Here is a 27,833-nt window from a genome sequence, read left to right as displayed (position 1 = left end):
AGTTACTAAAGAAAGCCTCAGGGCAACGTACATTATTGTACATATCCTGCAATCCTCTGAAAAGGTCCAGATGTTTAAATTTAGGTTTCTCCAAGTTTGGTAAAATATTAGTAATTGTTGAAGCTGCGTGGTGAGTAACTGAAGTTCATTATATTATTTTTTTCTACTTTTGAGTATATTTGACATTTTCATAATAAAAGTTTCAAAAAATAGATTTTCACTCAAGGAGCATGTATTTTATGTTAAAATTTTACTGACTTTTCCTTTGGAAATATGTATTACCAAGATCTGATTTACGTTTATTATTAAAGACTCTAACAAGCAGTCTGAATTTTATAAAACTCCACAAAGCATATTTTATGCTATCATAAAAAAAGAAAAAAATTCTTCATTCCAGAAAAAAAAAATTACCATGATCTATGATGACAGAAGAAGTGCACCTAAACAAATGCAGTGCCACCATCTGCCTGGCATTCTCACAGTGTGACAAAATAGACTGGTAATTAACTGCTTTCCTACCGAAATCTGCCAGCTTTAACTCCCCCGTGTCACTGATCAGAAGGTTCTGTGGTTTCAGGTCTCTGTGCAAAATATAACGCTGGTGGATGTAAGACAGCCCTCGCAGCAACTGAAATAAAAACAACTGAAAAAATAAGGAGACAAAGGTTAAAATCAGAACACAGATAAACGCCAGTTTCTACATACAGTCTCCTAAGTACTTGTATTGATATTTAGTGAAAATGGATAACCATCACCAAATTTTCTACCAAATTATTTCAACAGAATGTGAGATTTTTAGAATGTAAATTCCTAATTCATTTAGAAGTAAATCTAGGAATTTCTAACAACCTATTATATCAACCCCAGAGTGATACTTCCTCAGCCAGAGACATCTATACTCCAATTACTGTTCTTTAAGCAAAATGTAAATAATCAATTTTTTTATAATTGATTTAGTCTTCAGGACTAAAATGATGTTTGGAAGGAAAGGAAATTTATTCATAATATTATAGAAATTAAAAAAAGAACTGTTTACCAAGTTTATATCAATATACACATATTTAATTCCATATAAATAACATGAACATGGTACCCATAAATTCACCCATTAACATGCTTTAAGGAATGGAAAGATAAGATGATTTGAAATAATTAAAACAAAAACAGTCATATTGTCTAATTAATACTGCATTATAATTATACTGCTTTTGCACATATGGTCATAGAGATTAGGCTGCTGCTTAAAGATAGGCATGTACCACCTTCACTAATTTCAGAGCAAACCCATCCTAAAGGGAAAGGAAACACAGAAAACAGGAAAGTCAAGAACTCAAGAGTGATACTTTTGCAAGAAATAATTTCAGAAGTGATTAATAGCCTTGTCTGTGAAGTTTCATATTGGATCATACCAAATGTTTCTATTTCGATAGCAAAAAAGTGTGATTCACTAGGCTTCCCAATATTCTTCTTCTGAAAAAAGAGAATATTTTTAAACAATTTACTTGCCAAAATAACCCTAATAGACATTTTTAATCCATCTCCTAAAACAAAACAAATGTTCTTACTTTTAAGTACCACCAATATTCTAGTCTATATAACCAGTTAGTAACCAAAGGCAGTTTCAGGGCAATTTTCAATGAATTGTAAAAGATGAATGATAGAAAGATTTTGAAATATTTGAATAGAAAAGATTGGCAACTTCCTGAGGGCCCTGGAAGGTGGCATTTCTGGAATGTTCTGACTAAGCAGGCACTTTGAAAGCCAAGTGAATTTCATTACAGGGGATACCTTGAAATAACAGTAAAGCTAATTTATCTCAAAATCTTTGTATGTGACAATATGTATGGGGCAGTAAAGGCTTGAGATGATTATTCCAGAGTCTAAGCAGCAGAAAATAGAAGTCTGTTCTGTGTTGGTCAAGATTAAAAGACTAGCTCAAGAATCCCAGGATGCAAATATCTCTCTGGATTTGTCCTCTCAACCCTTCCTGTACAACAAACAGAAAGACTTGAGTTCACACCATCACTAGCAGCTGCCAGCCTCATTCTTCACTTCCAATACTCCCTGCATCCTGAAGCTTAAAGCTTACAACTTCTAAGAAAATTCATACTCCTTTAGTTTAGAAGGAAAGAGGGAAAAATAAAGCCACTTTGTGTTATCAAAGTCTTTTAAAAAACCGAAACAAAAACACGAAGGCAAACCACGTAACAAACTTAATTTTAAAAATAAGTTGATTTTGAATGGAAACAGCCATTCTGCAAAATGCTACCTGATCTTTGGGACCTAGCAGAGTCTTATCAGAATGTAACTGTTTAACCATGGCAATGCATTTTAATTTAATGAATACATAACACTACGTGCCAACTGCTGTTCTATACAGTTTATAGAATATTACTTCATTTAATTTTAATGAAGTAGGTACTACTATTAACCTCCATATTAGTAATGAGGAAACTAAGTGTAGTTTCTCAAGATCACACAACAATTAAGTGGCAGAGCCAGGACTCAAACCCAGAGTCTGATTCCAAATTCTCTGCTCTTAACCATCTCACCATCTGACTAATCATCTTGGCCAGAAATCAACATCAGCAGGCAAAGCACTGCTACAGAACTGCTTCCTCCAATGAACAGAATAAAATCTGGGCATCTAATAACATGGCCTCCAAGGCCACTGAGCTGAACACTGATTCCAACTGAGGGGGCTCAGGCATTATTTTTTGGGGGGGTGCGGGCTCAGGCACTGTTACCTATATTCCCCGGCTCCAAGAAACCTTCCCCACCTCAACACTCAGCACGCTGTTCTCCATCCTTGTACTTTTTTTTTTTTTTTTTTTTTTTTTGAGACCGAGTCTTACTCTGTCACCCAGGCTGGAGTACAGTGGTGCGATCTCGGCTCACTGCAACCTCCACCTCCCGGGTTCACGCCATTCTCCTGGCTCAGCCAGGACTACAGGCACCCGCCACCATATCCAGCTAATTTTTTGTATTTTTAGTAGAGATGGGGTTTTACCACTTTAGCCAGGATGGTCTTGATCTCCTGACCTCGTGATCTGCCCGCCTCGGCCTCCCAAAGTGCTAGGATTACAGGCGTGAGCTATTATCCTTGCCTCTCCTCGGCCGGAAAGGCCTTCTCTTCCCTTTGCCTACTATTTTCCATGCATTCCTTAGGTCTCTCCTCAGGAACTGCTCCTCCCTAGAGTTTCCCTGACCACCCCTGCAAGCCCTTGTACCCCTACAGGTCTGTGTGAGGTGCTCCTTCTCCGTGCTCCCAGGGCAGTCTCTGCATATGTCTATCACAGTATGATACTTATCCTAGCACCCGCAGGCTGTCTGCTTTAACTATCTTTATAACTCGGGTAATAGGTGGCACTCCTACACCAGTAATGTGAGTACTGACCTGAATTTAGAGACATCTGGATGGCAGCAGATAAAAACAAATAACAGGCACCTTGGAATGGAATTCTCTAGAAGCTAGGGGCACACGTAGGTAAATCAAGCAGTTCCAAAGAACTCTTCGGTAATACCTTTAGTAATTAGTGAAAATATATAATCTTCATGCTAATCTAGAAGCTATTCAAATAAAATGCCATACTAAAGGAGATTTAAAAAGCAGTACTAGAGAAAAAAATGCCACTATACACTCAAATTCCAAGTGTATACATGACAAATGAAGCTCCAAACATGACAAATACAGCCCCAAACAAATGTCAGAACAAATCTCCACAGCATAAATTCACTTAGGGTTTATTAAGTGCCAACCATATGTGCTAGGTGCTGTTATGCAAGAGGGATGCCAAGAGGAATAAGATATAAGATATGGTCCCTAGACTCGAGGAACTCACAGCTATCTTGGTATGGCAGACACACAAACAGATCATTGTGACTTAGAGATCTGTATTTTAACAGCAACGCAAACTGAGCATATTGAAAGCACAGAAGAGGGTGGATCTAACTACAATAAAAAAAAAAAAAAAGTAGTAGAATTGATTCAGCTGTTACAAGAACAATAGCCTGGGAGAAGGGAACGAATCACAAGAAACTTGCCACTCTGAAAACAGAATTCATTACGTGTAAAATTTCAAAACGAAACTGAGTTGAGCATTCAGTAGACACAGAAGTTAAAATGTTATGACAAACCCCTTAACATTCTGAGGGAAAACACTGAGAAGACCAAGCAAGCAGGTATAATATAAATTCTGAGAAAGACAATATATGAAACTGTAAACCTACCAACTCGACCTCATAAAATTAACTGTGGCAAGGGGACCATCAACTTTCTGAAAACCATTAGAAAACTTTTACATTGGAGCTCAAAGAAACTGATACCCTCAGAATGGCACTTTGACATGCTGAACTGAAGAAGTCCGAAGGTCTCTTTGACCTTCTGCCCCACTTCCCATCTCTGCCCCTGTCTCTCAATTCTCTGTCTCTCCCAAAGCACAGGATGAAGTTGTTCTCTGAAGTCCCCTTAACTGCCTAAAATCTGGACCTGCCAAAGAAGAAAACAATTACCTCTGACCCCTTTCCTAGTTTCCATTAACTGAACTCTTATCCTAGGAAGAAAGACTGAAGTCTGTTAACACACCTGGACAGACTTTTGTCACAAACCACTATCTGCTCTGCAGGCCCAGCAGATGTATATTCTTGTATATTCTTCAATCCCATTGAATTTCCTTAAAAATCATTTACCACACCCCTAAAAGCATCCATAGCTCCCCATCTCCCTTTCTCCTAACAAGAATATATAAACATCTATTCACATTGGGTTACTGGGTAACTATTCTTCTATGATGACCTTGTGCTATGCACATTAAAATAAGTTTGTGCCTTTTCTCAAATCAATGTGCATTTTTCGAGTTAATTTTTCTGTGAACCTTTAGAGGCTGAAGGGGTAGTTTTCCCTTGATCTCTACATTTACAAAAAACATTTTAACATCCTTAACAAAATATACGCTGGCAGATAGGGGTGGGAAGGCTCTAAGGAAGCAGCTGCCCTACTGCGTCCAATGGAATGCCCCATGGACTACTCTTGGAATGTCTTTAAAACTCAAGCCTTAGAGAGTTCTTCTTCTAGACAAATAGGCAAGTCCCCTTCTAATTTAAATTTTTTAGAAAATCACTTCACTTGGTTGTTGTATAAAACACACAGCCAGCTATACTTGATCTCCTAATGAAAAACCAGGAGACCCTGTGAGAACAAGAAGGGCCACCAAGGAGCAGGCCACACATACTCTTTTTCTAAAGCACACAAATCAGCTTTGCTAATAAAACCTGGTAAACACCAATGGAATCTCAGGCACTAAAAAGAAAAGAAGGGTGACTAATACTTACTGAAAGTTTACTCTTATTTAAAGGCTATTTTAAGTAATGTTATACAAATAACTTAATCAGGCCCGGGGTGGTGGCTCACAACTGTAATCCCAACACTTTGGAAGGCAGAGGTAGATGGATCACTTGAGTCCAAGAGTTCGAGACCAGCCCAGACAACATGGCAAAACTATGTCTCTGCTAAAAAAAAATACAAAAAATTAGCCAGGCATGGTGGCGTGTGCCTGTAGTCCTAGCTACTTGGGAGGCTGAGGTGGGAAGATTGCTTGAGCCCAAGAGGCGGAGATTGCAGTGAACTGAGATTGCACCACTGCATTCCAGTCTGAGCGACCGAGTGAGACTCTGCCTCAAAAACAAACAAACAACAAAACAAAACAAAACAAAAACCCCCCAACAAATTACTTAATCCTTTCCATCTACCATCCTGTATTTTTCCCTTTGTTTAAACAAATGAGAAAACTAAAGCTCTAAAGACATAAGAAACATAGTCATCCAACCATCACACAGCTCTTGTGAACTTTCCACCACACCTCATTAACTTAAATGAGGTTGATGTTGAATAAATGCATGGATGAATAGTTATACACCCAATACAGTCAAAGTGCTTTTATTATTAAGTGAACTGAAGTTTGTAAAAGCCTCAATTAGCATATAATATAATGAGCACATGATTCTGGAATTTGTTTTTGCCGTTCAAAATCTTAGAAATAGATAACATGAGAGAAGACAGCTTCATGTGCTGAACTAGATAAATTATCTGAAACTCTTTATCTTTCTATTATAGTAGCCATAAGATCTTCCTAAGAATATTTTGCCATCTCAGGATATTCTATTCCTTTATATAGGAGGCTCATCCCAAATCCATCAGTAGGATCACTGAAGATTTATATTCCAGTTTGAATATGTTCATTTTCTGTAATAAAAATCCAATGAGAAAATGTCTTAAATAGTAATGAAATGATGAACAGGGACACTTTTGCTAGCAGCAGATCTATCTTTAGCCAGTTATCTTGACATCCCCAGCAGGAAACAGCATATTCTCAGTGCCACTGCATATACTTCTTGGGAGTATCTCTTCACACTTCCTTTATTTCCTTCTGAAACTCTTCACAATTTAAGTAGGTAAAATAAATAAATAAATAAACAAATAAATAAATAAATGGTATTTTATCACAACTTTTAAAGTAAGTTTATATAAAGCACACACTATTGGATTCAATGTTATGTTTATTGCTCAGAACTACTGACACTTGCAGTAAGAAAGAAGCATTATAACCAATCCCTCTCACCAAAGTCTAAATAGGTGAGGTCAAATGCTCTTTTTCTCAGTGTCTAGAGGTGTCAGGCTCCGTGAATGGTCAGAAATACATAGATTATTTAATATATGAAGTTCACTTTAATCTGAGATGAAGCACAGTGAATATCTTGTAGATTTTTCAGGGCATGTGTCAACTTCTTTTAAGTAATGTGCAGGGTCTCTCAGGGCTTACAGGAGACTAAGAAATCTACTAATGGGAGTCATTAGCAATGGGCCCTACCATTTACAATACTGCAGTAACGTCTTACAAAGATAATTACGCTACTCTTTTGTCATCTCTGTAACTCAGGTTTCTCATCTTAAACATGGTTGATTTGAGTCTTAGATATCTTTGTTAACCATTTCACATTGTTAAATTACATCATTCCATTATTTTATGAATAACAGAAATGGAAGGGATTTTATAAGATAAACAACTAGAGTTGAATCACTACCATTTATTGAGTGCTTACTATGCTAGACATTTTGCTAAGTGTATTATATACATTCGATAATTTAACCCTTACAACACCTCTACCAGGTAGATATTACTATCCCTATTTCACAGAAAAAGAAATAAAGTCACAGATAAATTAAGTGAATTGCCTTAGCAAAGTAACATAACAAGAAAAAACCAAATACCACATATTCTCACTTATTCTTGGGAGGTAAATGATGAGAACATATGGGCACACAGAGGGGAACAACACACATTGCGGCCTATCAGAGGGTGAAGGGTGGGGGAAGGGAGTGGATCAGGAAAAATAACCAATGGATACAAGGCTTAATACCTGGGTGATAAAATAATCTGTACAACCAAACTCCATGACATGGCTTTACCTATGTAACAAACCTGCACATCCTGCACATGTACCCCTGAACTTAAAAGTTTTTTAAAAAAAGGAATTAAGTAAATTGGTCAAAGGAACACATAGTAAGTAAGAGACAGTGCTGATACTTGAATCCATTTTTGTCTTACTCTGACACTATAATTAAGAGGGCTGCTATCCAAAAAGGTGTGCATACTATTTAATTAAAACAGCTATATACTATGTGAATCTAAAGCTACAAAATATGATACTGGTAGATAAATGAAAGTTATATATGAATAATAAATACTTCAAACAGTATGTTCCATATTTAACACTGTATCATTTAAAATTCATAGGTTTTAATGCACAAACCTTAAACTATCCGTATATCCAACTTCCTAGAAGTTAAAAATAATTAGTTAAAATCCCAATAATATGCAGTCAACGTCAAAATATTTTGTAATATGCATCAGATAATGGTCTAACTGCAATACTAGGTCTTCAGTTTTAAAAGCCACAAAATGATTCATCATGATTCATTCCATTTAGTTGAGTTTCAAAACAGTTAATGCAAATATTAAATCCTAATTTGTAATGCAATGTACACCAAATAATTTTACAAAGCATCATTACAATTCAAAGTATTGAATTTTTAAAGAATACTTAGAGGATTATACAGAGATATTAAAAAAAGACAGAAATAAAACCCTAGCTATTCAACATTAAGTATAATTTATGTGTCACTTTGGACATACTTGACAGCGTTAAGTGTGCTACTGGGATGGTATAAGACACAAGCATTCATGCTAAGGCATCAGGCCTTTCACGTGTATTTTTTTGCAATATATATTTTACAGATCCATTTCTTGGAAAATCTGAGTAGCAGAAGGAGTCTGTCTTGCCACTTTTCTGCCCTGTTTGAGTTCTTTCATTCTTCTTTCTGCTTTTTTAGTTACACTCTCTAAGGCTCTGACGTAACATGTTTTGTCATCTCCAGATAATGTAACAATTTAATTTACATTCTTTAAGATCTTTGAATATTAATATGCTTCTCCTAAAGATGAGAACTTTCCGGAGAGAAATAACTCAAAAAATGAGAATTTCAGGTTCATGGGCAAGCTTCTGGGGAAATAACTGCTTAGCTTACCAAGTAAGTTGGCCTTCCATTGCACACTCTCTACTTCAAGGCAATGGCGGATACCAAGCAAGGTGGTGTTTCCAGTATGGAGGTGCCCACAATGAGCAGGCAGTTTAAAGCCATAGGATCTAGAGCTGGGAGACTTATAATGAGTCAAGTGAGGCTAGTGTGAGTGATCTTGGTTTTGTCAAGTTCTGTAAAAGAAGATCTAGTACAGTAAGCAGGTTTCCAAGTTATTGGGCTTTGTATATACCGTGAAGCATGTGGACGGAGTGGGGGCGGGGGCTGGGTCTTCCCTTTAATAAAGGTGGGCATCTGCCTTAAATTAGTATTAGAAATATTCCCTAGCTGAGCAGAAACTGTTAAAGACAAGCTGTTGGATTTAATAGCTATCTAACATAATTTTCCAAGAGAAAAACTGAAAGAACGGTTCTAAGAAATTCAAATAACATAATCTTATTCTGTCACTCTCAAGTTTCTGTCTGTCAGAATTATAGGACTGACCTAATAAGCGCTTTTCTGAACTATACAGAAATAGCACAAAATCTAAATTGGGAAATGGAGAGTCAGTAGTTCTTCCTACTCAACTTCATTTGGGAACATATGCTACTCTCTCCCAACTACAGGGCCATTCTTTTTTATATGAAAACAAATCAATATTCAGAGTTTAAATGGTTTTTCTGACTAAAGTAACATCTTAGATACTAAATCAAAATGAATTAACTTAATATCAACTGAGAAGGCTAGTATAACTAAAAGAGAGAGATGTGGATTGAAAAATTGACAAAGGTGATAGATCTTGAGTTTAAAGGCCTTGGAGTAAATCACAAAAACAAGCTATATCAAAGAAACACTAATTTCAAATGGGATGTAACATTTAACAACTTGTGAATTTAAATACGTATGATCAGCAAACCTCTTTCTCCATCCTCTCAGAGGGGTCTGAAGTAACAGAAATTTATACAGGAATGAGAAAATACCTATGAACTGTACTGGCTGGACACATGAATGTTGTGCCTATCCAAGACAATATGTGTATACTCTACTACTTGAGCTTATTTCCCTTCAGGGTCTCATGTCTGTCCTGGAAAACATGAAAACAAACAAGTCGTGTGTAGATCCATCTTAAATTGGAGAGAGGCAAGGCGATGAGTGTAAAGCCCAGGAGGGTGTTTCCCCTGTTCTTAATGGGAACTCCCAAGTTGGGTAACTAACAATTAAAGAACCATGTAACACTTCCAATCATTGTCTGCATTTCATCATTTTTTGGGGTGATTTCTTTTCAATCTGGATTTTAAAGGATCTCTAGGAAACAGTGTACTATTTAATTAGCTGGCCTTAATTCCTTTGCTGTATCCAAATTGTTACGAGCAAATCAGCAGATGATCCCGAGGATGCAAAAGACATGTTCTAAACAACTAAATGTACGCCCCACATCTTAACCAGAAAATTCACTACTCAGATACCCTCTGAATGTCCAAAACAATATGAGCTGACATGTGGAATTTCATTTTCTTTTATCGCTAGTCCTCCACTTTCTAGATATGGAAGATTATTTTATTATTATAAAATAAGATGAAAACATCCAAAAAAAAAAAAAAAAAAAGGCGGACACGGAGACAGTGTGAAATTTTTAAAACATTGTTTAATGGCCTCATGAAATAATCATATTTCTTAAAATACAGAATGAGGAAAGGCTCTATAATATTCACAGTCATGTGTAGTAGGAAATTATTAGGAGCTAAATGAGAAGCTCTAATGAAGAATATTGAGAAAATCAGGTGTCACTTGGTTTTCTATCAGAACATTAGAAAGTCTCATTTAGAAATCAATTCTCAGTGCCATCTGTATACGAAAATCTTAATTTGGCATAGCATTATTCTGTCTTTTATACACCTGCTTATTCTCTGGTCTATTAAAGAAAAATAGCAAGTTTTCAACCATAATAAACCTCCTATCCTTTTCATTAATATATCTATTGAAATGAAAAATAAGAATCAGCTTTATGTCAATAGGATTTCAGATACTTCAGAGAATAAGTCAGGAAGTTCAAAATTACTTTGGTCATTTTCACTTGTTCATAAAAAAAGGGGCAAATGTGTTTTGCAGGGAATCTTCTAGAAAAGTCATTATGATAACACAAATGGAGGTACATTACATAAAACACAGGAAGATTCAATCTCATCATGGTAATAAGATTCAAACATCTACATTTCTGGGTATCAGCTGGAGAAAGCATCAATTAATCTTTTTTTCATGAATCTTAATTTTCAGTCTCTCATGCTTATCAATTTTTAAAGAACACATGAAAAACTGAATAAAGGATGAAATTTAGACCATTATAGTCATTTGTGAAAATGCAATGGTCAATCTGTAAACCACTGAGAATTATAAAATCAAGAATTAATACAAGTTCTATATTCAACTATGATAGCTCAAACCCAATATAATTCATAGTGAATGGTCTTTAAAGGGGGTGGGGAATTTAACTACCTTTCCAAAAATACTCTAACCAGTTTCCCACATACCAGTTACCACCATCTACAAACTGGTTGCAATGCCTTTAATCATCATAAGTATTTATAACAAGGCTAATGTCCTCAGGCTTTTGATCCAGGTTTTAAATCGTCCACTAATTAATTGCTAAAATTACCCACTTGTCAAAAATTGATACTATGCTTAGAAATAAACTATTTATTATTAGTGAATATTTATTTCATAATGCCATATTGGTAACAGACAACTTCTGTAGGCAATTAAAGTAGCAAAGTGAGTCTAGAAATTTAGTTAACACTGGCTTTTTAAAATGAGTCTATTCCAGTGCTTACAAGAAATACACATCAAGAAAAATAAAACTTTCACGAATGTTTTGCTGGGAATTAGTACAAAATTATCTTATCTTGTTTATTATGAAATCAGGAGCTATGTGTAGTTCCAGTTGTTCTTTTTTTCTCCCCTTCATTCTTCCAGGATACATGACCATTGTAATGCCTGAAATTCTACCCAAGTCTCACTAAGGAACAATCTCCACAATTCTTAAATGCAGGATATCCACATTTTTACAATACACAATTATATATAAAATATAAACAAAGAAAAATATGTATATTTTAGAATCCTAGATAAATGTTTAAAATGTTTATATATATTGTCATGCTGAAGAATGATGAAACTAAAAGTTGAAATTGCTAACTTTAGAAGCAAAATGATTTGATCACTGTGTTTTCCTGTTGTTTACCATAATAAAAATCAAGTATTTAATCACATTCTGAACATTTAATAATCTGTGAAGTGTTTAGCAAACATAGAGCTTCTGTGTTACTAAAAGGACATGCTCTTTTAAAGACAATAGCTTATCTCACCTGGTTTTCCTATCTCCATAAATTTATAAAGAACTATTACAATGTCTTATTTTAGCTCAGCTGAGGTTTTTTGTTTTTTTTTTTCCCCAACAATCTAAGATGATGGGAAGATCAACTTAAAAAAAATTAATATCTAGCACAGCATTATGAACAGCTGTTAACTTAGTAAACATTATATTTATGTTCTTCATTTTTATATTCATAGATTTAAGTGACAATAAATATCACCACATGAAAAAATATGTTTATATATCAAACAGAAATACCCATGAGACATCTGTCACTATGTCATAGTCAGAATTTTTTGAGAATAATTTCACCTACAGTTCAGATCCTAAAGCAACTCTGGAGGAGACCCTTGTCTCCAAGCAAACAGTGAGGAAATCCCAATGCATAATTAGATGAGTGGCCTCTCATAGAAACAAACATCGTGATAAGGGTTGTCTGCTTCCATGCACTGCAATTCAGATGCCAAAACACAAGGCTTTAACAAGCTACATCTATTTTTTAACTTTCCATACCCTTGGAGAAAGTATCACCATTATCTTCAATATGAAAATGATGATGAACCTATGTGATTTAGTGTTTCTAAAGTCACAAATAATCAAGCTAATTACAGTAATTTAATGTATTAATCATGTAGCTCAGGGAAAAGAACATTGGACAAAGAGTTAAAAAGCCCTTTAACACGCTCCATCATCTCAGTGATCCTGACGTTTATTTTCTATGAAATGTCGGGGGCTGGAACAAACCATTCCAGGACGCTGGTCCTAGAATGAGCTTGGCTACAGCATTATCACTTAAAGAGGTATTTTTTATTTTGTTTTGTTTTAAATTACATCAGCATTCAATGTTTAAATTATTTTGACCATGTAAATGTTATTTACAGGTGAGTTATAAAGTTTACTATGAATATCTTTCTTTCCCCTGCATAAAAATTTGCTTTTCCTGGTGTTAGTAATAATCTAGTTCTTTTGTTTGTCAGTTTGTTTCCCTTTGTTTAGTTTTCTTTGTGGTCACTACTAATTCAACACCAAATTCTTTTCCCATCTTTTAAGCAACAGTGGAGTATATCCTCAAGTATCTTCCTGAGAAAGAATTTAACACAAACAAAATTTTCAACTCCTTGTGTATCTGAAAATGGTAATTTTACCTTCATACTTCATTGACAGTTTGCACAGAATTCTAGGCTGAAAATACTTCTGTGTCCAATTTTTTAAGCTATTGTCTCACTGCCATCCCCCTTTCAGTGTTACTGCTGAAAATCTGATGCCATTGTAATTCTTGATCCCATGGAGTAAACCTGTTTCCTTTTTTATGGATTTTTCTTTGAACCCAGTGTTCTGAAATTTTGCAATAATGAACATTATTTTCAGTTTCTTTTTTAAATGTTCTAGGCATTAATCTAAAAACTCAAGCCTATACATTTGAAAAAATTATGGTTTCATAGTTATTACTTTAATGATTCCCTCCTTTCTTTTTTCCTCAGTTATTCAGATGTGGGATCCCCTATATTAGACCTCTGATTTTTTGATACTTTCTTTCCCAGTTTTCATCTTTGTATTTTTTGTTTTATTTTCTGGCAAATTTCTTCAATTTTATCTTCCATGATTTTATTGTTGTTTTTACTTTGTTATATTTTTAATTTCCAAGAGTTCCTCTGTGTTGACTAAATTCTGCTTCTCAAAAATAATATGATATTCTTGTTTTATGGATGAATTATCTTCTTGTCTCTCTCTGAGACTATTAATGATAATTTTTTAAAGTTTCCTTCTCTACCTATCCCTATCCAATCAGTGAAAGCAACTTGGCTTCCTCCAAGTTACTCATTTGTCAACTGGGGTCTTCACTGGAGAGTTTCTTGGATTCTTTAGGTTTGTTATCTTGGAAAGATCAGATCCTTCCCAGAATACTCTTAAAATCTTCTCCCTTGAGGCACAACTCTTGCTGTCTGAAGCTCTCCATGCCAAGCCCAGTCTCTCAAGCTCTCTCCTGCCTCTTTCTGACCTACACAGCCCCCACCTTATTCTGGGTCACCACCCGCTCCCCTGCTGGCAGAGTGAGGAGCAATGGAAGCCAGCAGGCTGCAGGGCTGTGGAAGAACAAGAGGTTAGGATTGCTGGCAAGTATACATGTTCCCAAGGCTGGGGAGTAAAGTGATGCAGGGATACAGGGAGAGTCAGGAGATGCTGTAGATCATGGGAGATACCTTGGCCTCTCATCCTTGAGTCTGAGCAAATACCCATATTTCCTACCCAAAGCTACTTTTAAAGTAAATTTTATGGATACATAATATTTGTACCTATTTTGGGGAGCACAGGGTATTTTTGTACAATCATACAATGTATAATGATGGGTATTTAGGATATCCCTGACCTCAAATATTTATAATTTCTTCATCTTGGGAACATTTCAAATCTTTTCTTTTAATTATTTTGAAATACGCGATGTATTGTTGTTAACTATTGTTAGACTACTGTGCTGTCAACACTAGAACATATTCCTTCTATCGAACAGTATGTCTATACTCGTTAATCAATCTCTCTTCATCCCCCACCCCCAAATCCTTCCCAGCCTGTGGTAACTATCATTCTACTTTCTACCTCCACAAGATCAACTTTTTAGCTCTCATATATGAATATAAATACATCCTATTTGTCTTTCTGTAAGGGGCTTATTTCACTTAGCATAATAACCTTCAGTTCCATCCACACTGCTGCAAATGACAGGATTTCATTCATTCTTATGGCTGAAAAACCTTCCATTGTATGTATGTACTGCATTTTCTTTATCAATTTGTTGATGGACACTTAGATTGATTCCATATATTTGCTACTGTGAATAGTGCTTCAATGAACATGGTGGTGCAGAAATTTCCTTTCTTTTGGATAAACACCCATTAGTAGGACTGCTGGATCATATGGTAGTTCAATTTATAGTTTTTTAAGAAACCTCCATAGGTTCTCCATAATAACTGCACTAATTTATATTCCCACAAACAGTGTATGACTTCCCTTTTCTCCACATCTTCACTAACATTTATTATGTTTTGTCTTTTTTATGATAGCCATTCTAACTGGGGTAAGATGGAATTTCATTGTGGTTTTGATTTTTACTTCTCTGATAATTAGTGATGTTGAGCATGTTTTACTACCTATGCACCATTTGTATGTCTTCTTCTGAGACAGGTTTTTTCAGGTCCTTTGCCTACTTTTTAATGAGTTTGTTTCTTTTGCTGTTGAGTTGTTTGAATTCCTTGTATAATCTAAATATTAGTCCCTTGTCAGATGAAGTTTGAAAATATTTTCTCCCATTCAACAGGTTGTATCTTTGCTCATTTTCTTTGCTTTGCAGAAGCCTATGAGTTTAATATAGTCCCATTTATCTGTTATTTTTATTTTTGTTGCCTGTGCTTTTGAGGTCTTAGCCATAGAATCTTTTCCTAGACCAAAGTCCTGAAGTGTTTCTCCCATGTTTTCTTGCCTGAGTTTAACAGTTTTGGGTCATATGTTTAAGCCTTTAATCCAACTGAAGTTGATTTTTGTATATGGTGAAAAATAGAGGTCTTGGTTCATTCTTCTGCACGTGGATTTCCAGGTTTTCCAGCACCAGTTATTGTAGAGAATGTTATTTCCCGAAAGTATGTCCTTGACACCTCTATCAAGTATCAGTTGACTATAGGTTTGCGGATTAATTTGGGGATTCTCTATTCTGAGCATTTTTCTGTTCCCTTTGTCCATGTGTCTCTTTTTTATACCCATAACATTTTGTTTTGGTTACTATAGCTTTGTACTGTATTTTGAAGTCACATAGTATGAAATCTCCAGCTTTGTTCTTTTTGTGCAGTATTGTTTCGGCTATTTGGGTTCTTTTGTGGTTCCATATAAATTTTAGGATTGTTTATCTACTGCCATGAAGAATGTCATTGGTATTTTGATAGGAATTGTATTGAATCTGTACATTTCTTTTGGTAGTATGGTATTTTAATAATACTAATTTTTCTGATCCATGGTCATAGGATGTCTTTCCATTTGTAGCTTCTTCAATTTCTTTGATCACTGTTTTGCAGTTTTCTTATACAGGTCTTTCACCTTCCTTGATTAAACTGATTCCTACATAATTTTTGGTAACTATTATCAATTAAATTGTTTTATCTCTTTTTCATATAGTTCATTATTGGGGAAGAAACACTACTAATTTTATATGTTGACTTTTTATCCTGCAATTTTACTGAGTTAGTTTATCAGTTTTGTAACTTTTTTTGGTGGAGTCTTTAGATTTTTCTATACATAAGATTACTTTGTCTGCAAGGAGAGATGATCAGAGGACTTCTTCTTTTCCAATTTGGATTTTTTTTCATTTTTTTTCTTGGCTGATTACTCTGGCTAAAATTCCCAATATTATACTGTGCAGACATCCTGATTCTGGGAGGTGAGAATATATATATATGTGTGTGTGTGTGTGTGTGTGTGTGTGTGTGTTTGTGTGTGTGTGTGTTTATACATATATACATATAAAGCTTGCCAGGTGACTCTACTGTGGAATAAAGTGAAGACCTGTTAGTTTATTACTGAGGTTTCTTGTATCCACAAATATGCCAAGAACTGAGACTGTCAAGGACATTTCAGAAGATCCTCAACAAATCAAAGATTTCACTAGTTATGAGGAAAGGAATCCCCATAGATTAATACATTTTGCTGCTTTTAAGGTATTTTTAAAAATAGGAAGCGGTAAATCACATCACATTCTTTTAAAAACAAAAATGTAGTAAGGCATCTATCTGTGACCATATTAAACAACTTCCAAGTAAGAAAAGTTCCTGCTGATATAAATACCCAGGCTGGCTGTAAGTATCACATATAATTCCTGTGACATTATTTCTACACTGACTACACATTTCATTCATCATTAAGTTTCTCACCATGTCCTAGGAGGCACCAAGTCCTGCAGTGTTAAACCTTGTTTATCACCACAGTGCAACCTGGACTTGGAATGAGGAGCAAACAGTAAGTGTTTAAAGTATGACGAATGACCACGGGATGAAAGAAAAGCACACAAAGCTTGAACAAGAGTTAGTGAGACAGTTTCTAGAGGTACAGCCCAGTTACTGAGAAACAGTAACCTTGAGACCCATCTCTCCATGACCATTAGGAGATAAGGGAAAATAAAATGTAATGGAAGAAGCAGAATGTACAGTAAAAATGGGACAAAATTCATCAGTCACTGGCCTGTGGACAGAGAACACAGCAATGCTTTGTGGAAAGAAGTTTTCTTTTTTTCATCAACAAAATTTTCCACCAACAGTTGCTGATAACTAATGACACACAGATGATTGGTGAGAAACTAAACAGGAATAATAAAAGCCCAGTGATGTCATGACTGTGGGAAAGGTTCAATCAGTTCTTTAATCTCAATTGAATCACTGAATGTGAAAGTCAGGAAGTCAAAGTTAGCTCAGAGGATTTGCTCATTTCCACCGGGGCTGGTGAACTTCTGAGCTCCCCAGGGCCAATGGTCTCACTAGCTAGGTGATCGACACATTCTCAGGGATAGAGTGGGAAACAAGAATGAAGATGTATTGTACTATTGACTTCAAAGTTAATAAACCCTAAGAAGAGAACACGCGAAAGTATGAATGAGAGAACTTGCGACTTTAATGTTAAAAAATTATGTTCATGTTATAATACTAATATTTAGAGTTGGAATTGAACATGGACAAGATTAATAAAACAGGTAGTTTCATCCATTAAAATTTCTAACCTAACTACTAATAAACTATATGTTAGTGATTACAGATTTTAAGAAAATGAACAGTCAAAAAACTTCAAGGAAAGGCAATCTAATAAAACACAACAAAAGAAAACATATGAAAAAATCAACAGACTATAATTTCTATATCGATTCCATTATTTATTTAACAATGTTTTGACAGAGTTCCTATAAATTCCTACATTTTAAAATTATACAGTGTAACTGACCACCATAAAACCCTCATTATTAATTTGTCACATTTATACACACACATATAAAGTTTCCCAGGTGATTCGACTACGGAATAAAGTGAAGACCTCTCAGTTTATTACTAAGGTTTCTCGTAACAAATTGGAAGAAATGGAGATGAATAATTTTACTTCAAATACATCTGTAATACTCAATGGGTTCTCAGGATTATGAAATGTAGTCATTTGAGTTACACAATATAAGAACATAATTAAGCAATATCAGATATAACTTTGATCTCTTCTAATTCTATTGCATATATGAAGAAGGAGTTCCTGTTTGAAACTTGAAATTTTGGAATAATTTCCCAAGATGATTGTGAGGTCAAGTCTTAGGAAATCGTAGTTCTTTTGATACTCGGTACTAAAATTTCTAGTAAAAGAAAGGAAAAACAGTAGCAGGAAGTAGAATATGCTTGTACATACAAATAAAAAGACATGCACTGTGAACCCACCATAACATTGTTTTGGATCATAATGATGCTTTATGTTGAAACCAACTGGTACATCAGTATGGGTTCCACGCTAGAACTGAGACTCCCCTCTACTATGAAGTGTTAAAAAGAAGGATTCCAATGGTTTTCACTCATTATTAGCAAATGTTTCTCCAGTAAGAAAATATAAGATCTAAATATTAATACCCCAGTAAAAATATTTAATGTTAAAACATGGCTTCCAATAACTCAACTGAAGCAATGACTACGGTTCACCTCAATATCACTTCTCTTTACACAAAAAGTTTTAAAAATTTAAATATGTTATGGTAGAGATGCTAGACTTCAGTTCAAAAAATACACATCAAGAATGTTAACCCTTGTCTCAAAAAGATCTTTTCCTACCTTCACATTATCTGGATGCAGCCCCCCAGGGTGCTTGTCCATGTACTGACATAAATCAGTGTGCTAAAAGAGAAAAGGAAAAACATATTAATAACCCTCTGGCTATAACATGATAAATCAATATCTTCCTACTTCAATGTCACCATTACCTTCTGAATAGAGCAAATAAAAGACAAGTGGGTGGATTTTTCAGTGTTATGTAGTGGCATGCCTCCCCACCCCCTAATTTTAACCACAATTGAAACATTATTTTTCCCTCTCGGCTCTGTTTTATGTTAAATATTTATATGTATTAAAAATAATACATGTCCATAATTTGTTAAGTGTCTCATTTCCTCTTCATTGAATATATCCTTATGCCTTAACTTAGAAAACATAATTAACCAATGCAATTATAACATCAATTATCCTATATTTTCCAAATGCAAATAAAAAATACTTATTTTATACGAGATGAAATTACAACAAATACATTCTGCTAGTAAAATTAATCACTGGATTTATCTTTATGTCAATATTCAGAAAAAATAATTTTCAGGTTTTTACAATTCCTGAATATATTTGAGCAAATATGCTTCATAACTTAACAGAAACATCTTCAAAACTAAAAATTAAGATAAATATATCCAGATCTAAGTTTAAAAGAATATTCAACATCTCATGCTGTTATTCTTTTAAATATGCGAAGCTTGATTTGTCCACAAATATATATTTTCTTCTTAATGCTTTTTCTGCTTATATTATAAACTAGATAAATTTTTTTAAAAGCATGTAGTTACTATTCACATTTTTCTTCTTTTATTGGAGTACTATCAGATTTATAAGACTGAAACATTTAATCATTCTGTGAAAGCCAATGAACATGAGCATTTGTGCCCCACTATCAGGCTTGAATTACTGAGGAAGTACAAGTTTTACAATACAGTCAAGAACCTTGCTGTAGTCATTTATAACAACAGTTCAGATTCCGTTATTAAGCTTTTATTGCATGCCAGGTGATAATTGCTGAGGATACAAAGCAGAAATTAGCCTTCATCATTCATCATGTACTTTTTGAGCCCATATGTTCCAGGCACAACACTAGTCACTAAGAACATAGGAGTAAATGAAACAGATGCAAATGGAGAAAAAACAGACATGCCACTGGTTACAGTAAAGTCTGCTGTGTGTTATTTTAAGAATAGTACCGGATGATGTTCAAGGGCACAGCAGGGGAAACCTAATGAGGTCTAGAGATTTCAGAAAGGTCTCTGGAAGAAGTTACTTCTAAGTAAGACATGAGTAGAGAATGAAAGAAGTTAGCCAATTGAAGGGCAAAGGCAAAGAAAATGGGTCAGAGAAAATGCTCTTAGATATGTTCTGAGATGAAATTGCCTTTATCTTGGGCAATGCTCAAGCTTTGATTTAGCTTCTAAATCAAAGTCAAACTCCATGAGGGTAGAAACTATGATTAATTTGGAAATTATTCTCACTCTGGTCCAGGCAAAATGTCAGACAAAGAGAAAAAGAAACGAAGTACAGATGGGAATACTTTTACATATAGGATAGCACGCTAAAAACAAACCTAAAATATGATTAAAATAGGTTCAATGGAGTTTTCCCTGAGTAACTATATGAAAGTTTTATTTCATGCATTTAGTGAAATGAGGAATGACTCTGGACCCCAAACTGCCATTTTGTAACTTCATATTGTTAACTTCCCCATCCTTAAATAAGGATAACACCAACCTCAGAGAAGGACAAACAAAGAATGTGCGAACATTTGTTTTTGAAGCCAGTATATGATAAGTACTTTCTACTTATGGTATAATAGATAATAATCACATATACATGATGTGTTGAAATGCTTATTAAAATGTAAAATCTCAGTTTTAAAACAAAGAAAATCAAATTCATATTGCTTCCCAAATACAAACTAAGAACAATAAATACCAAAATCCAGAAAGTCTGAAAATAAAAGTTTATTTATACTTTTGATATTTTGTTATTTATATTGTAAATACCAATAAAAGGAATCAGATATATCAATGTAAAATCACGTTTAACAGAATTCAAGAAACATGTATTCAACATTTGCATACCTAACAATAGGATACATTATTAAAAGCAAAAATTGACAAACATGAAAGAAGAATCGGAAAATTTCACAAAATCTTGAAGGGTTTTGTTTACTCCTTTCAAAAATTAACAAATGGAATTGGCCAAAAGAGTAAAGCTATAAAGGATATAACACAATTAAATAAAATGGCCAATAAACTCAGGCTACACATGCTTTTTAAACACAAATGGCCTAGAGACAAAGAGAAAATCTCAAAAATTTCCAGAAAGCTGAAATCATACTACATCCTTTCCTCAAAACTGAATAAAATTAACATCAGAGTATATTATATTTCATCAACTCTAAAACATATAATTCTTTTCATCTTTGATATTGGAACAACAGCATTCATTTACGATTACCCAGGCAATGAATGCAATATAGTTCTTATTGCCCGTGTCTGAGCAAACTTTTTATTTTGCTCAATTTGCAGAGTTTACTCAATGGCATGAGTCACCAACAAACAACTTAAGGACCATCTGAAGAAGAAATAGTGAAGGATGAGCCCTAATTGTTATCTGGAAACCATTTATTGAAATTTTCATGTAAGATTATTTTTTTAAGTACCAGAATTAAAACTTCTACAGCTCTTTCAATAAGCAAAAAATAAAAATTCTGAATAAGAAAGCATTCAATCATAGTTTAATTCAGTGAATTTTTTTTTAGTAGTATATAAATAAGGTTTCTTCCAATAAATGGTGTTTTAAGTTCAAAGGCAGCAGGAGGAAAATAAGGAAGAAAGAAAATCAGTTGAAGAGAGAGAATGAGAAAGGGAGGAATGAATAGAAAATATATTTTCCTAAAATTTACAAAAGTTAAAAGTCTAAAATACTTAAATCCGTAAAAAATGAAAATAAATACACTACATTTCAAAGCAATTAAATTTGGTCAGAGCATCAACAAGAAAATTTAGACTTTTAAATGTATTTATTTTAACATAAAAAAGACTAAAAATAAATAAAACAACCAATAAAGTAAAGCTAGAGAAAACAAAAGAGACAAGAAAAAAAAAGAGAGAGAGAGAGAGAAGGCATCAATGCAGTTAACAGCAGACATTAAATAGAAAAACTAGAAAACAATAAGTTTGAACAATTAAACAAAAACGCACTTCTTTGAAAAGCCTAATAAAACCAACCTTTGGCAAGTCTGATTTTTTTTTTAAGTGAGGAGTTTGCCAAAACATAATCATCATTAAGAATGAGAAAAATGAGGGTGGGCGTGGTGGCTTATGTCTGTAATTCCAGCACTTTGGGAGGCCGAGGCAGGCAGATCACTTGAGGTCAGAAGTTCAAGCCCAGCCTGAGCAACATGGCAAAACCCCATCTCTACTAAAAATCCAAAATAAAATTAACCAAGTGCAATGGCGAGTGCATACAATCCCAGCTACTAGGGAGACTGAGGCAGGAGAATCGCTTGAACCCGAGACACGGAGGTTGCAGTGAACCGTGATCAAGCCACTGCACTGCAGCCTGGGAGACAGAGTGAGACTATGTCTCAAAAAGAAAAGAAAAGAAAAGAAAAGGTGACAACTAAAAATAGGAAGATTTTAAAATACAGCAATGTACATCTTTAAACCAGTACATTTGATATCTAGAAAAAAAAAGTTTTTCTAAATAAAACATAAGTTACAAAATTTGTGAGATAGGAAAGGCTATAACTAAAAAGGTACTGAATTCAGACAGTTTTAATTTAAAATGCTCCGAATCTTCAAATAACATATACGAGTTATTCCAGAGTACAGAAAAAGATAAGAATGCTTCCTACTCCTTCTTTAAAACACAATGTCAAACCAGGCAAGGACAAGAAAGGGATGGAGGGAACTAAAACAATCTCTCTATGATCACAGTCACAGATGTATATATTCTAAAAATAATAACAGTAGGTGCTAAAATTCAATATGGCATTAAAAAACTAACACATCAAGACCAAACAAGGCTAATCTTAGAAATGAGAAATAGTTCAATATAAAAACATATGTTAATATGATCCTCTAAAATTAACAAATTAAAGAAGTGAAATAGTGGTAGCTACAAAAGAACATTTATGGTGTTATATATATGGCATGTATTTATAGAATGCCAACTTTGCATAAATAAGACGAACTCTACACTCACAGAGCTAACATTCTGTGTATATTATATGTTTGTGAATTATCTTAAACCTTTCTAAGAATAAAGTATTCAAGCTTCTTGTTTAAAAATGAAACAACAAAACTATGGAAATACACTAGGACTGGAGAAAAAAAAATCCTGATCCTCCAAGTCCAATGACATTAGCATCAAGAATTGCAGGAAAAAGATCATCTCCAGAAATGAGATCTGGGAAAACTTAAAAGACTTTTCCAAACCTTTAAAATGTAAGGTTTTTTTTTAGATGTAGGGCATGGAAATGTGGTATGTGTATGTGCACATATCACATATATCCTTAGCTGTATAACCTTCAGCAGGTTACATAATCTCTATAAATCAGGATTACGTAACTTTGAGCAGGTTACATAACCTCTGTAATGAGGATAATCCTAGTTCAATTTTCATATTAACCTCATATGGTCATTGTGAAAATTAACTGGTAAATATCCATAACAGTTTCAGAACATTGCCCAGCACACTGTGGATACTATAGGTGATGATGATTAATGATGATGATGATGGTGATTTTCTGTAGTGTGTTTAGAGGTAGGGAAGTAGGGAAGAATTGTTGGAAGGAATTGCAATAAAAACAGGAATGATACATACAGTCAAAAGTTCCCCCAGAACTTCCAGGAGTTGCATTTAATCTTTACATATGTGTTCTTCCTATGTGCATGCCCAGACATTCCTATTCCCATGCCACCACTCTCTATACACAATCACTGAAACTACATCCAGCATCATATCACTAACCTCAGAGTGCTCTGAGTGATTAGAAGCAAGAATATGGAGAATCTCATATGGAAGAGGGAACAAGAGGTAGTACAACGTCACATTTTGCACCTTAAAATTGATGTTTCACAAACATCTATTTTACCTAAACTAAAAGCAGTTTGTTTTCCCTCTCTCTTTTTAAATACATAGTACTGTGCCAGGGACTGCATTACATGTGCCTGAATTACAAATTTCATTATATTGTACATATCTTTTTTTCTTTATACATTCTTTCCCTAGTTTTACTCATTGGATTATGTGACCCTTATGATTTGCGCTTATGCAGAAACACAGAACTACACTTAAGAATGATGCCAAAAGGCACTTCTGGGTACAAAAGTTCTGAACAGAACACCCACCACTATGGCATAGGACCAACAGATCACTCTCCTATGATGACATACTAATAAGCTCAGATGCATCTGGCTTGATCTCTGGCTATTTCTTATTCTAATACCAAGAGGACCCCTGCTGACTACACATATCAAAAAGATTGCTTCTCTACAATCTCTACCATGGCTATGGGCTAACACCTCGTCTTTCCCTCACTATATTATGCCTCACTTCTTCTTCCCACACTTTCCCCTTTACTGTATCACCATTGCTATGCGTTAGGATAATGCTACCAGATATACTTGTGCCTGACAAGGTTACACTGAATGGCTTCCATGAAGTGGGTGGTTTTAAAGGAAGCTACCAAGTGTGCCTAGACTTAGAAACCAAGCAGAAGACAGAGTGAGTGCAGAATGAGGCTCTGAAGGCTTAAGCCCCACACGAGCATATATTCCTATATTCCTTTCAAAATCAGTACCCTCTGGGAGGCTGAGGTGGGCAGATCACGAGCTCAGGAGATAGAGACCATCCTGGCTAACACAGTGAAAACCCATCTCTACTAAAAATACAAAAAATTAGCCAGGTGTTGTGGTGCATGTCTGTAGTCCCAGCTAATTGGCTGGCTGAGGCAGGAGAACTGCTTGAACCCAAAAGGCAGAGGTTGCAGTGAGCTGAGATCGTGCCACTGCACTCCAGCCTGGGTGACAGAGCAAGACAAAAAAAAAAAAAAAAAAAAAGTCAGCATCCTCTTTCCCTGCTGTTGAATACCCATCAGGTAGCAGTTATCTGGTTATTTACATAGGTGGAGGACTAACTCCAGGGGAAGGAACACAAGGAGAGTATCCGAAATCATAACCCTCTGGAGGTGAAATGTTTTCTGTAAAAGCGTTTATGAGGTTTAGACTGTGGGTTTCTCATATTGATTTGATTTCTCTGTGGCTGGATCAATTTAAAAGCAAGAGAAAATATCCCCTTGTAAAAAGACAGAACACAGAAAGACGACAGAAAATTGAAAAGACATTTTACTTGTAGGCATTTTCATAGTTGAGTCTCAGTTAATTGCAGTCATATGCAGATCTGAGAACTATACTGACTCATCTTAGTCATGTGCTGCAACAACAGCCATGAGGCTCAAAAGGAAAGACACGCAAGTAACTAGAAAGATTAATTATGTATATAATGACCATTTTAAAACAGGTGTGAGGGGAGAACTGCCCTTCTTAAAAGAGGAGGACAGAGAGGCCAGATCAAAGAAAAGGTAAAAAACAAGCTAGAAAACAACACTCACCTTTGCATATTTTCCTCTCTCCATCCCTTACCCTGTTTTGAATCTGACCTTAGGTCAACAGAAAGAAGCAATATCCCTCCATGTAAAGCCACTGGTAAGAAAGCTATTAGAAACTCAGATCACCTCTTGGACATGAAATTTTGCCGTTTCCAGGGCAGAAACAAGTATAGGAGAATTGTTAATAGACTTCCTCTTTCAGTAAGTGCTTATGTTTCTCTTTACCTAACTTATTATTCATGAAGTGAGGTTTTCCAATTGTTGACTCTTCAAATGATCAGACCTCCTATTCATGAGATACCAAGTTCCTCAGAGAAATTCTGCTTTTGCATTAGCATTGGCTTTCAAACTAGACTTTTCCCTTAAAGCAAAAATCCAAATAAAGCCCCTTCCTGAACACATGCATTTGTTTCCATTCTCCTATAATGTCAAGCCTGGTGTACACAATATTTGTAAGCTAATTTCGATGTTCTTCAGGAGCACTGCCAAAATGTGACACTGAAATAGCATAGCCCTAGTTTTTGCATCTAGGCTAAAAATATGGAAGCCATTCCATGGAGATGACCAACAGAAATCCTCTGTTGAAAGTTACACTAAACACAGAGTCTATATCCTTAAACTTCTGTTTCATTTAATTTTCTGTTTGACAGTGAGAGGACAGTCAATATACTCAAGCTTTGTATAGATTTGATAACATACACACAAACGAAAATAGTTTCACTGGCATAAGGATACAGAAAGACTACAAAAAATAGTTCTGAATTTAATCTTAAATAGGTAGGCATAGTTTATGTGTAAACACCAAATTTCAGTTATATTTTCTTTTGAAATTGATGAAAACTTTAAGTGAACATATTGTTTTAAAAATGGGATATGTTACAAACTAGTCAATACAGTGCAAAATGGAAGCATAAAAATTCCCTGATTGATCTCTGCTTGTTTAAGAAGCTCCCTGGGGTCCACATGCCATCTGATGATAGACACTCCAACCTCTTCCAGGTGAATGAACCCATTATGAAAACCTTTAAGCCACCCTTTCAATGGTAAGAGGAAATATCAGAAATTCACAATTTTCTGAAGAAAAAGGGCAATAATTTCTACTCTTCTGTGGTACCCCATGTGGTCTCAAAATTTATGGCAATGACAGTAATTATTAGTGTGGCCAAGGAAGCAAGGGTGGATGCCTTGATGCTTATTTTCCCACCGGCTAATGTCATCTTCATTACCAGTGTCCCATGTCTGAGATACAGTGCACACACCACACACATTTCACTACAACCACACTTAAAGGTGGTTCTGAATTTTGAAATAACTTACTATCCTTTCATTAATAGTTTTTAAACTATTTCACTTGCACCTTATTACAGTCATGTAATTTATTGGGAAATTGTTACTGCTAGAGGCAACTGAAGAAAATTTACAGAAGTTGAACCCTCCTTTCTTCTATAGCAATCAATGCCATTTCCTCTAGGTATAATCTCTATTTTATTCAGCCTACATTGCTGTAAGAATTAAAACATCAAATTACTGAGCAGTTAGGTTCAAACTGGTCTTACATGCAATCCACAAGATTAGACAGACTTTGAAATTGCATTTTTCCCTGTTATGCTTTAGAGTACTTATCTACTTCACTTCCAAATTATAATTAATAAAATTATAATGTGAGTTCCAACACATGAAAATCATTCATTAATGAGATAAAAGGAAAAGGAAACTTCAACCAACTTATCCTTTAAAATGAAATCACAGGCATTCATGGTGTTTAACAGAGGAAGTTTGTACCCACTATACATTATATATCAAAGGGGCTCTATCTACTTACCTACCTACCTACCTACCTACCTACCTACCTACCTACCTACCTATCTATTGAGACAGGGTCTCTCTCTGTCACCCACACTGGAGTGCAGTAGTGTGATCATAGTTCATCATAACTTCACAGTCCTAGACTGAAGGGATCTTCCCTCTTTAACTTCCCAAGTAGCTAGGAATACAGGCATGTGCCACTACATCTGACTAATTTTCCTATTTTTTACAGAGACGGGCTCTCACTATGTTGTCCAGGCTGGTCTCGAACTCCTGGCCTCAGGCGATCCTTCCACCTTGGCCTCCCAAAGCACTAGGATGACAGGCTTGAGCCATCATGCCGGGCCTAGAGGGGTCCATTTTTAAAACAGTGATTAAAAAACAAAACATTCCAAGCATTTTATCAAATGTTACTCAGGTTTAATGCTATCTTAAAATTCCATATCATCTTTAACAACAAAAACAAGCCATTCATGAACCAGTACGAAAGTGCTGTCTCTCTACTCTGAAGACAAGATTATAATTACAACTAGATTATTATGCCTCAAGTTACATCATAAGACATGGTATGATGATAGAGACAACATGGTCTTCAAACTATTTCATCATCAAACAATCAGATATGTTATTCTC

At 35.0% G+C, this 27,833-nt stretch overlaps 1 protein-coding gene across 4 annotated transcripts in view; it reads right to left on the bottom strand.

Moving 5' to 3' along the window:
• CDK14 (cyclin dependent kinase 14) overlaps positions 1 to 27,833 on the bottom strand; it is a 606,959-nt gene that overhangs the window by 292,827 nt on the left and 286,299 nt on the right. For all 4 annotated transcript variants that reach the window (XM_017895344.1, XM_017895345.1, XM_017895347.1 and 1 more), the window contains 2 exons: positions 18,776 to 18,838; positions 520 to 643 (listed from right to left, as the gene is read on the bottom strand). In XM_017895344.1, coding sequence (XP_017750833.1) covers positions 520 to 643; positions 18,776 to 18,838 — 187 coding nt within the window. The remainder of the gene's footprint in view (positions 1 to 519; positions 644 to 18,775; positions 18,839 to 27,833) is intronic.

Source organism: Rhinopithecus bieti, unplaced genomic scaffold (genome assembly GCF_001698545.2).
Source record: "Rhinopithecus bieti isolate Rb0 unplaced genomic scaffold, ASM169854v2 scaffold_26425, whole genome shotgun sequence".
NCBI classification, from domain to species: Eukaryota; Metazoa; Chordata; class Mammalia; order Primates; family Cercopithecidae; genus Rhinopithecus; species Rhinopithecus bieti.
Note: the sequence above shows the minus strand (reverse complement) of the source record. Positions and strands in the feature narration are given on the sequence as shown.